The sequence below is a fragment of the Danio rerio genome, chromosome 16 (assembly GCF_049306965.1).
Source record: "Danio rerio strain Tuebingen ecotype United States chromosome 16, GRCz12tu, whole genome shotgun sequence".
Classification (NCBI taxonomy): domain Eukaryota; kingdom Metazoa; phylum Chordata; class Actinopteri; order Cypriniformes; family Danionidae; genus Danio; species Danio rerio.
Window position 1 is genome coordinate 43,805,037 of NC_133191.1, and position 15,065 is coordinate 43,820,101.

The 15,065-nt window shown below is 34.1% G+C and overlaps 1 protein-coding gene across 3 annotated transcripts in view; it reads right to left on the minus strand.

The window, feature by feature from the left end:
* Positions 1 to 15,065, minus strand: part of stt3b (STT3 oligosaccharyltransferase complex catalytic subunit B) — a 98,141-nt gene that overhangs the window by 16,959 nt on the left and 66,117 nt on the right. For all 3 annotated transcript variants that reach the window (XR_012391344.1, NM_001328161.1, XM_073924618.1), the window contains 4 exon segments: positions 12,204 to 12,302; positions 11,862 to 12,008; positions 7,173 to 7,221; positions 712 to 866 (listed from right to left, as the gene is read on the minus strand). Coding sequence is in view for 2 of the 3 variants with exons in the window: in NM_001328161.1 (NP_001315090.1) it covers positions 712 to 866; positions 7,173 to 7,221; positions 11,862 to 12,008; positions 12,204 to 12,302 (450 nt within the window). In the remaining variant the exon portion in view is untranslated.

Here is a 15,065-nt window from a genome sequence, read left to right on the forward strand (position 1 = left end):
CGTGCTTCGGCCCGGTTCAAGGCAACTGTACATGGTGCGAGTGCACCCAAAGACCGGCCCGTCTGGCACCAACAACCATGCCATGTTCAAAGTCACTTAAATCACTTTTCTTCCCCATTCTGAAGCTCTGTTTGAACAGCAGCAGATAACCTTGACCATGTCTATATGGCAAAAATCATTGGGTTACTGCCGAATTTGCGTTAACGATCAGTTGGACAAGTGTACCTAATAAAGTGGCCATTGGGTGAATAATCGTACATAAACAAAATATCGCAATTTTAGATTTTTCCAACATCAAGGCCTCATCTAAAATTTACTCTTAAGTGTTTCTTTTATCACACCTTATCAATTTGCATTTGTAGATTGATTACAAGTCATATTTTAAGGCTGTTCTCTCAAAATTAGTTCCACCCCTCATACTGAATTAAGCTAATAATGTGAATAATGTTCAGCGTTTGCTGCTGTATTTGCAGTATTTTCTGAATTATAAAGTGTTAAGAGATACCCAAACCCCCTCCATAAAATCATTTAACTTCAACATGGCAAAATACATAAATTAAGAATTTAATCTAATCTAAAACTCAGAATTATCATCATATTTCAGCGTTTCTAGCAATAAAAACTTAAAGGCAGAAACAAAAGCTGGCATTTTGTGAAAAATGTTAGACAGATGAACGTGAGCTGAATTGCAAGGCTGTTAGAAATGCTCACCGAAGACTCGCTCATCGTTGATGTTCTTGATGCAGAACCAGAGGCCTGCTGGGAAGGTGCAGACCAGGATGTGCAGGTCAAAGAAGAAAGAAACCCAGGTTGTGGGCTGGTGCTCAGACACTGAGGCGATGATAGGGATGTGGATCTTTGCATATCTGAGAATAACAGACAGAGAGGGCTTTCTTAGCTTACCATGGAAAAAAAAAGCTACAAATATAACTCACTTTAAACTCTCATAGTGCAGAAGAAGTCATTAAGCTAATCAGCTTTAAAGTCCCCATCTGATTGGCTGAATGCTGCTAGATTTCTGTGAAATTTCACATCCTTTAATGAGCTGCTTTAAAAAACAAAAAGTAATTGCTGCCAATTACTGTTCTATGTTGCACAGTCTAACCTGAAAGACTCAATCAACTAGTGTTTTCATTATGTTTAAACGAACTAGGGCTCGTCACTTTAAAGTTAAACTACACAAATGACCTAAAATTATGCCAGAAGGCTTAGTCTTGTGAGACATGTCAGAAAATATGAAACAAGGATTGGCTTATTGACAGACACTAATCATAAAGAGCTTGATAAAGAGCTCAGTACCTACTCAATTAATACTTATTTTGTACAGTATAATCTTTAATTTAGCCAGAGGAAGCCTCATGTGCTGGGTCATAGTGCCTGTCCTATAAGAAATGTATTCTGGGACTGCAGTGTTAGACTGATAAAAAAAAAAAAAAAAAAATTAAGAAAGTGTGTTATTGTTTTATTATGGGAACAAATCATCAATTGGAGGGATGAAATCAAAACCTGATTTTTATGTATAGTGATAAGCTAACACACGACTAAATCCCCAAACATGACTGTAAATTAATCTGTAAATTATTACTTTTCAAAAACACACAAACAGAAAAGAAAATATACGCAATTTCATATAGAATAATATATAATAAAAAAATAGAATCTTCATTCAATATTCAAGGTTATTTATTAGAACTCTTGATTTTCTGGATTAACTACACGTTTAAAAACCATTTAAGTAACTGTATTTATTGAAATAACAGTCATTTTATTGCATATTTATATGCAATATGTATGCATTATATACATATGCACATATACACAATAAAATGAGTGTGTGTGTGTGTGTGTGTGTGTGTGTGTGTGTGTGTGTGTGTGTGTGTGTGTGAGAATATATATATTTTGTATTCACCAAAAATTAGCTAATGACATTGAGCGGATGCTTTAAGCACGTAGTACACCATCAACAAATAGATTAGCTTTAAATCATTTAAATCCCAGTGTCAGCGCATATCAGTGCTATATCACGAGAACAAACCAGAAGATGCGAATCAAATCGTATGTTTGCAGTGTAGCAGAATGCTGATACGCCAGCTTTTGAGGAGAAGATGGAGTTAAAAGATGGAGTTTGATGAATTGGATAACCCTGTCCGACTGTCAGTGAATGGTAAATGTAAACATCCCTTACCACAAAGCTCTTTGCATTATAAGGAGTAAGATAACATCGTACAGATGGTGTTGTAGCATGCATCCATTTTTTGCGCAGTGCTACTTTAAAGTCCGACATTAAACGGCAAAATAACACATGAAGATTATATTCATATATATATATATATATATATATATATATATATATATATATATATATATATATATATATATATATATATATATATATATATATATATATATATATATATATATATATATATTTCATATATATATTCATATATATACACACGCACACACGCACACACGCACACACGCACACACGCACACACACACACACACACACACACACACACACATATATATATATATATATATATATATAAATAAATATTATAAATAAATACATATATTATAAATAACTTCACACACAACTGTGTGCTGACGATGTATGCATTATTTCTGCACTAAAATATCTGTTATTACATTTATTAGTAGTATGAGCCATGATCAACTTGTTGACTGCATTAATTTAGCAGTAAATTTTGCCTGGGTGCTGACTTTGCATTATTAACAAAATGAAAGTATTGACAATGCATTTGTTTTGCACTAAAATTAGTCATTGGTAATGTTGCATTGTTTTTGCAGTGTGTTATGAGCTGTCAAACAGCATGTGTATCCATTTCCTGCAAGTAAACTGTAAATTGTAGCATGTTGCAAAACATTTGCATCTTTTATGTGTTTTATCGATGACATCACCAGCCACTAGTCAATGTTCACTCGCCTTTGATAACAACTCGAATTCCAAAAACGTAAAGTTGTTGAATTCCCAATATCTATTTTGTTAACATGAAATAAAGCTACTGTATCATACATCATTTTGGTCACTTTGCCCACCTCTAAAATGAACCAGTGGAGACTTCATTAATGTGCAACAAACACATTCAAAACAACAATTAAGGTGACATTTTACACACCCTTAAAGATTTTCCTTCCGATTTGGTATTTCCCTTAAAACCCATTTAAACTGTTTGAGAAAGGAGCTCCACTGAATTGAGTCGGTTTCAAAAGCAAAGCGTCCACAAAATCCATATCAAAGCAACACTTTGAAGAAAAAAAGCCTCTTTTAGATCACTGAGGAGCATCTCCAGCGGCAAACAAAAAGTTTCCCTCCACTCCCCAAGGACAAAAGTTTGCCTCATAAAAAAAATAAATAAAAAAAATGAAACCTAATAAGTAAAACCATGTCAAGAATTCGGACAAGCGAAAAGCTCACAGTATGCGCTAAACTGGGCGCAGAACAGGGGGTCGTTTGTTGTGGAGTCTCTGCTCATCAATTTCCCTGCGTTACTGCACTCAGTTTTGGCCACTATCAGTGTTGTGATCATTATCTGATGACCTGCCCTTCGCTATCTGTGCGGAATGCAGTTCAGATGGCTGACTGCGCACAGCAAGACTCTGGCTCTCCCTGCAGAGCTGCTGCATTGAGGGAGTTCCACATTTATGAATTTATGATGGGAGACTTTTCACTGAGGGCAAAGAACAAGCCGCCGCCGGAAGCAAACAGCATATGGGTTTACGGCAGCAAGTAGCGGTGGTGGACCTGCAGGGCTGATAACATAATCGAGGTTGTGATGTAGGCTCGGGCTGCACAATAGATTGCTTCAGCTTCTACACTGCAATGCGAGCATGTGAAAGATGTACAAATCGCAGGATATGCAAATGCTGAGTATACACTTCATATATTGCAGGATTATTATAGTTTAGAAGCCACAGTGTAGAATGTAAAAGTATTTGTGGAGTTTAACCATAATGGGGTGAGTGTTTATTTTTTATTTTGAAAATTTCAAGAGAGTTTAAATAATTTAAGCACAATAAAGTATACCTTTTGTTGCTATAATAAAGATTACTTTTCTTGAATTATTTATACAATAATTTCATTTTTTTTTTACATTTGATAATTTCATTTCTGCACCTGAATACTGCTGGACTCCCTTAAAACTCCAGTTTTTACATTTTTTAAATTATTTTACTATTTTCTTTGCTCTAGTGTATTATTTGATATTTGTTTACTATATTTTATGCATGATTTACTCACCTACAGAATCATTCCAATCAATTTAAATTAATAAATTCTTTCCAAACAGAGATTGAGGCTTCGATTAAATAAATGCATAAATAAATAACTGCATAAATAAATAACTAAATGCATTAATACAAGAATAAATGCATTAATAAAGGCATAAATAAATCAAAGGCATTAATGAATAAATGAATGAAAGGAATAAATAAATCAATAAAAGATAAATAAATGCTAAATATTTAAATGCATAAATAATCAAATGCTTAAATAAATAAATGTATAAATGCATAAATAAATGAATGAATAAACAAATAAATTGCTAAAAATAAATGCAATAATAAACGAATGAACAAATGCTTAAGTAAATGCATAAATGAATAAATGCAAAAAAATGAATAAATGAATGTATAAATAAATTAATAAATTTAAAAAATGCATAAATTAATAAATAAATTCATAAAACATAAATGCATAAATGAATGAATGGCTGAATAAATAATTGAATAAATAAAAAATGCATAAAGAAAATGAATGAATTAATAAATGCAAAATTAATAAATGAATAATAATGAATTGTGGTATAAGTAAATATATGATTAAGTAAGTGTAAAATATTAATAAATGCATAAAATATAAATGCATAAACAAATAAATGAATTAATAAATAAATCAATAAATTTTATGCTGACCTAATATAGGCCCATCTGTAACAACATCCTTGAAGCAGTTTGAAACACAGTTGTAAGATTATTTTCTCTCCCTCAAATGGTGATGTACTAAACCGAAAGTCCTGAAAACTTTTAGCTAAGAGTACACTAGACACTTTAACCAAATACCCAATATGTAATGCAGAGCGAGTGATGTGACAAAACTGGAACGTTTTGTGAGAACTTGCACTCAAGCGCATCTCTCAAAAACATTTGCAGTGACAGGTTGATTGCAATGGGATGGAAATGTTCTAGCATTGTCGCATTGTTCGTTTCTTGTGTGTATCATTTCATAAATTAGTCGTTTCATGCAGGTACGAGAGGTGATGGGAAGTTGAGTGCTTGAGTCTCGGTCTACTGATGTATAAATCAGCAATAAATTACATCAGGTACACTTCAGGAGTTTTGGATATGCAGCCTATACTATAGATGTCATTCAGAAAAAACTAAATGTACGAGTCTTAGGAAAACTAATGAAAAAAGTTGTCTGGGTCACATTCTACCTCTTTCTCTAACTTTTTTTAAACTAAGATTTTTATAACATACAAATTTTCATAACAATTGAGCACATTTCACCCATTAAAAATAAAATTAAATATTTTTATAAATAAATAAAAATCAAAATAAATATATGTTTATATAATAATAATTAAAATAATAACAACAACAACGACAAAAAATAAAAAGAAACAAATTTTAATTAGAAATAAAATAAAAACTAAATTTTAAAATTATTTATATATATATATATATATATATATATATATATATATATATATATATATATATATATATATATATATATATATTTATATATATTTTTTATAAAATAAATATAAATAAAAAAAATACTAAATAACATTTTTATTTTAAAATAAAAAAATGTAAAGAACAAAAATAAAAGAAAAAAATAAATCAAACTAATAAAAAACAATATTTTTAAATTTACACACACACACACAAACACAAACACACAAACACACACACACACACACACAAAAGTAGAAATTATTGTAAAAATGTTTTTAATAAAAATAAATACAATTTAAAATAATATAAATACATAAATATAAATAAAGAGAAATACATAAAAATAAATTAATAAAATTAATAAAAAACAAACAATATATTTTAATAATAATAATAATATAAATGATAAAACAAAAAAAATAAAAAAATAAAACAACTATATAAAATAAATATAAATAAATAAATGTAATGATGATAATGATAAATAAAATGAATTAGACAAAAATAAAATAAAAAGAGTAAGTGGCGACGTAGTAGGTAGTGCTGTCGCCACACAGCAAGAAGGTTGCTGGTTCGAGCTTGGTCAGTTGGCATTTCTGTGTGGAGTTGGTATTTCTCGGTCTCCCCCATAAGTCCAAAGACATGCGAAACAGGTGAAATGGGTAAGCTAAAATTGTCCGTAATGCAAGTGTGTGAATGAGTGTTAATGGATGTTTCCCAGTGATGGGTTGCAGCTGGAGGGGCATCCGCTGCATAAAAATGTGCTGGATAAGTTGGCGGTTCATTCCACTGTGGCAACCCCAGATTAATAAAGGGACTAAGCCAAAAAGAAAATGAATGAATAAAAAAAAAAAGAAAAAAAGTCCAATCCTGAAGATATTTTTACAAAAAACTGGTTTATGGGTCTGCTAGTGTAAATTTGCAAACTAATAGATTTTATTTCAGTCTGTTAAATGAAAGCATGCATTTTAGTAAGTTTTGTAAACAAATAAACAAAATACTAAAAACTTTGTTCATATTAAATATAGAAGGAACTAACAGTTCATTCAGCTAACAGCTAATAATAATCACAAAAAAAGCTAACGGTAGATATTTGAGGGTTTTGGATAAAAAAAAAAAGACCCAAACATTTTTCACAGATTCGGCTAAATTCTATTAATCAAAAATAAAGTTAAATAATAATTAATATCTGTCATGCTGTGTGTTTGTGCGCTAGCACCACCATTTCATTTGTGTTTTGAGTGCATATGAACCAAACGCAGCTATTCACAGCAAATTTTAGCCAAACTAAGAGCCCCACTTACACACACAAATCATGCTACATACTTGAGCCTGCGACAAAAATCAGCTCTTTTGTTGTTAAGCCGTTTAAAGGGGTGTGCTAATGAGCTATTAGCAACTCACTCATACCGCCGAACACCAAAACAAAGAGACTGTATGCAATGTAAACGGTGCGGCATACTTACCCAGTGTCCCAGAGAGAGTAAAAACGCCCACTCCAAGGAGCAATGTACCCTGAAAGCACATTAACACAACAGAGTGATTAAACACAAACACGCGCACGCAAACCACCCGGCCGTTACCGACTCAAGAGCACTTTCAAGCAGCTTCTGAGGCGCTGACGAGCCTGGACAACATCCAGTGAACCTTAATACCACACATATAGCCGGCAACGTTTTCAATTAATCTACAGCGCGAGACTGCACTCGGTTTGAAAAGCAGTGTGGCGGGCGAAGGGAAGTGCTTAATGAGATCTCAGAGGCCTGCTGCAGACGAGGCCCTGCAGAAGAAAGATTAATGAAAGCCCCGGGTGCGACGGGAATACAAGCAAATCACCCTGACTCCATATATACCGGCAGAGGTGCCGTGTTAAGAGGCTGAGGTCAGGGAGTCACGCTGCATTCAGGTGAGAAGGCAGAGAATTGGACGTGACGCTGTGGATGTGTTTTTCTACTCCTCCACTGAACGCGGTTTGGTTAAGGTGATTTAGTCAAGGGCGAAATCTTAAAAAGAAGTTGGCGTGCGGATGTCATCAAGGGTGATGTGTTGCTTGAAAGAAAAAAAAAAAGTGTTTTATAGTCTATCAGCACTGTGTCCTCTACTTGACAAGTAAAAAGCAATGAAGCTTTTTAATATTCGACGGGGGGGAAAATAATAATAAAAACCGTATTCTGCAAATCAGTCAGGCATGGGAGAAAAATTATTATGGTGCAATCTATTCACTGACGATGTAGCTAGCAAGCTGACACTCGCGACCTTTTGATAGAGAAGGGTAAAATGTGAGTAAAGCATACAAACAGAAGCATGTTTAACACAGAAACATACATTTACATTGCCCTCATGTACAGCTGCTGTGTTTGATGGGATTTTGTTATGCTACAAACCTTGCATGTTAAAGAGACAGCAGTTTACCCCATAAATGAAAATGACCTCATTTACTCAGGCTCATGTGGTTGTACACCTTTGAGTTTATTTCTTCTGTTGAACATAAAAGATGATATTTTGAAGAATGCTGGCTCGTTAAGACCTTTCAGACCTAAAAAATCTTGGGTGCTAGGGGCTGGGATGCAAAGGAAAAGAAACCAAAAAGCCACTCTGGCGACATCCTTACACCTTTTTTTTTTATTATTACAATCTCCTCACTGCGGCTTGTCAAGACACTAATTTGCATGTATGTTATTCTGACCTGAGATAGCAATAATACAACCCAACCTGTTCACATATCGTGTCTAAAAGCGCGCGTGTGGATTCCTTCACCATTTTCAATGCACGTTGCGCTTGCGCTCTCCCGGGGACTCATGTATCAACGCTGCATACTCTCAAAAACTTTGTGTACGACAGTGTACCGAAATGTTTGGATTTACTAATGATGAAATTAACGTGAGAATGTGCGTTGGTCTACGACAACTTCATATCTGGCATATGTGTATTTCTTGTGTGTGTTTGTTTTATTTCCATTGGCTACTCCTAAAGGCAATTGTGTTAAATTGCACACTACAAAGTCACGCCAACACATGTGAAAAACATTACTAATAATTTATAATTGATAAAATGGTTTAATTGACAGAATATATATATATATTTTTTACCAATTATGTAATTTAGAACATATAAAAGCATTTGCAAATGTATACAACCCTGAGTCTATGGCAATGTTGGCCTTATTAGAGGACAGTCAATGGTCGTTTCCGAAGGCTCTAAGGTGGCAGGGTGCGGAATGGGTGGCTTATTGGTGAGTGATCTATTTAAAGATATTATTCCAGCCAGTTTTTTTTTTTTTATATAATTTTTTTTTATTAAGGGTAATTATTTAACTGCATATCAGGAGACCACGGTTATCCATTAAAGACATGGTTGCTTTAATTTACTCACCGTGCGATGTTCGGACCCCACTGCATTAATTGCTTCAGCTCAACTCTCCCACTCTATTTTTTTCTTTTGTTATTAATTTTGTAGGACAAACTTGCAAATAACAGTTTTTCTCCAGTCTACCTCCGATAGGAGCCCTTCCAACTCATATTCTGTGACATTTCTCTTCTTGCTTGCTTTTGCCATTGCTTTTTTATTTGGTTTTGCCAAAGTGGAGTCATTGGCATATTTATTAGGGGGGGGAGGAGGCAGGGAGGGGTTTTCCACTTGTGCACGTGCACTCAGTTTCACGTTAATTCGGATGTACAAAGAGAATATGCGTGGGATTCTGCGTACGCAGTCTTTCACACATCAGATTTTTTTACTGCATACTCACATTTACAGCTGTCTGTACACAATGTTTTAGTATTAATTCAACGCAAGTCTTCATACATGAGGCCACTGGCGTCTGTGGTATCTAGGCGACCATCAACTGTTTTCTCAGAATATGTCAGTAATATGTGTTAAATGAATCAAATGTGATATTAAGGACAATGATACAGAATATTTATAGCAAATAAATACATCTTGTTTCAAGGACTAGTTTTCAGATATTAAACATGCATATTTTATTGTATTTAGATTGAGATTATTGTATTGGAAAACTAAAAATGCATTTTCAGCAATGCATTCAACATTAATGAGTATTGACTTCCATAGCAGGAAACATTAATGACCATCGACCTCCTTAGTAGGAAAAAATCTACAATAAGACTACAAAAGTCAATGGGTCTTATCTACCAACATTTTTTAAAGTATCTTGCTTTGTTTTCAAGACGAGAAAGAAGCTTCATTAGATTTTGAACAAGTGAAAATGACTAAATAACAAAATTGTCATTTTGGGGTGAACTTTCCATTTAAAATGATTTTTAAACATGCAAACTTTCATTAAAGCATTCTTTGTTTTTTTTCTACAAAAAGTTAATGGCTTTATTCAGTAATATGGGTTAAATTAATCATGTGTTATTAAGGACACAATTAGACCACATATTTATAGCAAATTAATACATCTTGTTTCAAGGATTTGTTTTTAGATATTTAACATGCATATTTTATTCTGTTTAGATGTTGAGATTATTGCATTGGAAAAGTAAAATGCTGACAAAGATATACATTTTCAGCAGTGCATTCAACATTATTGATCATGCCCTTATGATAATTGTAATATTTCAGTATATATATTTTAAAAATTGAACTAATGCAATCTTAATGGGCACAAGAGGCTGTCAAGAAATTTAAAATATTTGAGCAACTCTAAAAAGTAGAGTAAACCATTCAACAGTTTCTTTGAACAACAATAACATTTAAGTCATTGATCAAATCCATTTACAGTTGAAGTCAGGATTATTGACCCACCTGAATTATTAGCCCCCCTGTACATTTTTTCCCTAATTTCTGTTTAATAGAAAAAAAAATTCTCAACACATTTCCAAACATAATATTTAATAACTCATTACTAATAACTGATCTCTTTTATTTTTGCCATGAAGACAGTACATAATTTGTTTTGGAAACTATTTTCCAAGATACTAGTATTTAGCTAAACCAAGGTCTGAGTGATATAGCAAAAATTATATCTTGATAACTATTGTCTATATTGAATAATAAAGATATATATTTCAATATCAGTTGATAATGCTTCCGGATTTAAAAGAGTACACCAACAAAGACCGAAGTCACAAAAATTAGAGGGACCATTAAATGGCATAACGTATTATAATCCGGTATCACCCTAGCTTAAAGTGCAATTTAAGGGCTTAACTAGGTTAATTAGATTTGATTAGTCTGATGGTAACTCATACTAAACGTTTACTATTTTAGTTCCGTTAGGATTACCTAAATGATTTACATTTGCTAAATGCCAGAATAATGAGAGTATTTTTTTTTTTTTTGAGAAATTGATTAATTTCTAGACAGTCAAAAGTTTACATCCATTTTCTTGGTATTTTAGCTTTGATTTTAAACTGTATAACTTTGGTAAACTGTTTTGGGTATCCTTCCACAAGCTTTTCACAATAGTTTGAAGGAATTTTGGCCCATTCCAAAGCTGAGACAGATTTGTTGGCTGTCTTTTCATCTCTGTCCAGAAATTTTCTATAGGATTGAGATCAGGGCTTTGTGATGGCCACTCCAAAACATTCACTCTGTTGTCCTCAAAGCACATTTTTACTAATTTGAAAGTATGCTTGGGGTCATGGTGTGTTTGGAAGACCTATTTGTGGCTAGGTTTTAATTTCCTGGCTGATGTCTTCAGATGTTGCTTTAGTATTTCTACATAATTTTCTTTCTTCATGATGCCAACTATGCTGTGAAGTGGACAAGTCCCTACTGCAGCAAAACAGCCCCACATGATGCTGCCGCCCCCATACTTCACAGTTGGGATGGTGCTCCTAGGCTTGTAAGCTTTCCCCTTTGTCCTCTAAATGTAACACTGATTATTATGGCCAAACAGTTCAATCTTAGTTCCATCAGACCACAGGACATGTCTCCAAAAATGTGTCTATTTCCCAGTGTAATTTAGCAAATTGTAATCTGTAGATACCCTGCAAATACCCTTTTTCTTCAGAGGTAAATTATTATAGAAAAATAGTGCAAAAAATTTGTCTGTGATAAACAACTTAATTATATAAATATATTGGAAAAAAGAGAAGAAAAAGTAGGGCTAATAATTTTGACTTCAACTGTATATATTGTTGTAGTCCCAAGGTTATCAACAAGTAACTCTTCAACTGTCTTTTTGCACTCACCTGTGTACGTAAGATAAATAACCGTAAGGAAAACCACCCCCGCAGCCAGAGAAACGCCTAGAAAGAACAGTGTCTGGAACTCCTGTCTGGTGAGTCTGTCCTTCAGATACTGCAGGAAAGCGTAAGCCTGAAGCAATGCGAATACACCTGCAAACACAAATACATGCACCATTAACCCACGTACTTAACTGCTTCTCACATTTTCCCAACACTCATGAACTCCAGCTGCTGATCTGTTGTCGCGTAAACAATCTCCCAGATGGATTCGCGCTGAGAGAACAGCTCTATAAATCAATGTAAAAGAGCAACAGTTGATGAGGAATGGCGTTAAACCAGTCTTACCTGCAGCAGCCATGTGTTCACTCGTCCGGATGGGCTGGAAACCAACAAAGGGGATCTGCATGGACAGCACCAATCCCACTATATAAAAGGTGCTGTAGGCTGAGAAGAAAAAAAGAAGAGCAAAAATGAGGAGAGTAGCAAAGAAGACTAGCAGAACTGTCAAACTTGGTGTGCACAGATGGCAACTGTGAGCATTTCAAAACAGCGGAGGACAAATGGATGAAGACAGCTCTTTCAGAGATGGTTCACCCAAAAATGAAAATTCCTGCCTTTACATTCAAACGTTGTATGACTTACTGCCTTCAGAGGAATACAAAAGGAGTAATTGAAGACAAAATGTTCCAATTTCCAAAAGAAAAAAATGCACAGTACACAAAAGCCCCATAAAACAATCTTGAAAGTGGTCTACATGACTTGCTTGTGCACTTTATTCTAGGTTCCCTGAAAAAAAGAATAATGACTTGGCCTGTTCCTCGTATAAAGCTATCGTATGGCTTTAAAATAGTTGGAATAGAGAGCATCAGTCAGCTTTTATTGTGTTTCTGGTGTCTTCAGAATGCCTCAGCCTTCATTCACTGGAACTACGGGGAATAAAGAGACTAACACAATTCTTCAAAATAACTTCTGTGTTCTGTGGAAGTAAGTCATGTTGGCCTAGAACAACATGAAGCAAAGGAAAAACGACAGCATTTTATTTTTAGTTGACCTGTCCTTTATCTCTTTGATAAAAAAGCTTGTGTTCCTTCATTATTACGCTACAAATCAAGTTTTAAAATCAAAGGTCTAAATAGGTGATTGTCTTCAGAAATACGTTTTGCTAGATGAAAGCCTCTTTACATCCTGATCGCAATCAAAGGGCTTCTAGGATGCAAATCATTTATTGTAAGCTGTTTGGACGGCTTGGACAGTGTGCAGGTATAGTGTGTCCACAGTCATATCTGGGTGATGAGTCTCTTTAAATTTCCAGACATTATAATAAGATACAAATCCCTCCCATTTTAAGGTCCACCGCAACATGTAGGAGTGCAGTTTCCCAACCCACTGATTTGATTGACAGCCTGGTATAACCATGTCTTCGTAGTCACGTGTATAATCATATCAACACGACAGGACGTGCGCAAAGCAACTGGGTTTAAAAGATCTGTTCAGCTCTCTGTGATCATCAATCACCATCAAATGCGATTAAGAATTTTTACAAGAGTTTACAAGTTTAAAATTTATTTAAATAGTCTTTATCCTCGCAGCCACATGTTAGTACAATTATCAAAGAAGGCGCTTCAATCTCGGTTTGAGGACGTTAAATCAGGATTATTTTGTACATTAACAAAACTGAAATCCATAAAGCAGGGGATATTAACGTGTATCCGGTCACATTTGCTGCCCAAAAACATTGCGAAGTTAAATGCGATGATTCAAACCGTTAGAGATATAGCACAAATCGTTATATGTTTTGAACGGAGGGATCGCTGTGTTTACAGGCACAAACTCGCTTTACCTGCACATCAGCAGCGAACAAGAGGTGGGGCAGCAGACTAAAATGATAGTAGTGAAGTGCACCAGACATAACACAAACTGTGTGCAAATACAACGAAAAGACGTTGACGTACTAACAGAACAACGAATATGATGCACATAAACCATCAGCACAGGGAAAAACTACTGTCACAGTCGTTTGTACGCATAAAAAAAACCAAACCAAGAAGACCGGATGATTTGCAGCTCCGCTTGCTATGACGAGTGCTACGGAGATCACATGGTGCATCAGTGTTTTCATAGCGAAAGTGTGAAGAGAAAGTTGTGCTATTACAGAACCAGGTATTAGATTGTTTTTTCTTTCCTTTTCAAATTAGTGTGTGCTTAGTTTAATAATTTGCTTTTTATTATTGCATATTTAAAAATCTTCTCTTAAGTGTATCACCTGGTCACATACTAATTAATTACGAGTAATATTAATTATTCAATTCAATTCATGTTTATTTCTATAGTACTTTTACAATGTAGATGTTTTACAATGTAGCAGCTTAACATAGTTCTAGTCAAGTCCAGATTTCAGAGATGAAGTTCAGTTAAGTTGAATTATTCACCTTCACATTTATGTTTAACTCCTGTCTTTATCCTAATATAGAACTAGTAATTTTGTAATCAGTTTTTTTTTTTTATGCCAGTGGCCAGTCCCCTGGATCAAAGGGGCTATTGACCACCTCTCTACACACTGCTCTCTGGTTTAGGAAAGACTTTCCTCTCCACACCAGCCATCTCAGTCCCCAGCAAATTTTTTTTTCAGCAGGGGACATTGTAAATGTGCAAAGACCTCAGTTTATGCCTGAAAACATAGATATGCTGGTAATTCTTTAAAATAAATAAATTTTCAGCACAAAGTTAGTTTGTTTATAATAATGAGTCTTCTTTAGTTTGTATTATTATTTATTTATTTACTTTTTTGGAATTTGTTTTTAAAATAGCAATTGAGTTATAGCAAAGTATATTATTTTGAAAAAAAAAATGTGCAGCATTTAAGATTGAAAGGGCTATTACCTTTAATTTGTTTCAAATCATTTTGTAAAAAAAGAAAATTGTAACTTAATTGTATCGCAAGTTTCATAGTGTTGTGAATCATATTGAATCGTGAAACAGGTGAATAGTTACATCCAACAACTACACTATAACTGTTTCTCCTTAGTTAATGTTATGTAAAGTTGACTGGTACACTTACATGCATTCAAGAGGTTTGGCTTTGAATGGTGATATGCAGGGAGGGATGGAGGCTTTCAGTGCTATCAGGTTAACATTAGCATTTTCCAAGATTGCCTATTGCACTTTTATTACTTTTGAGCAAGAAACAAGGATCCATCACTTGTCAAA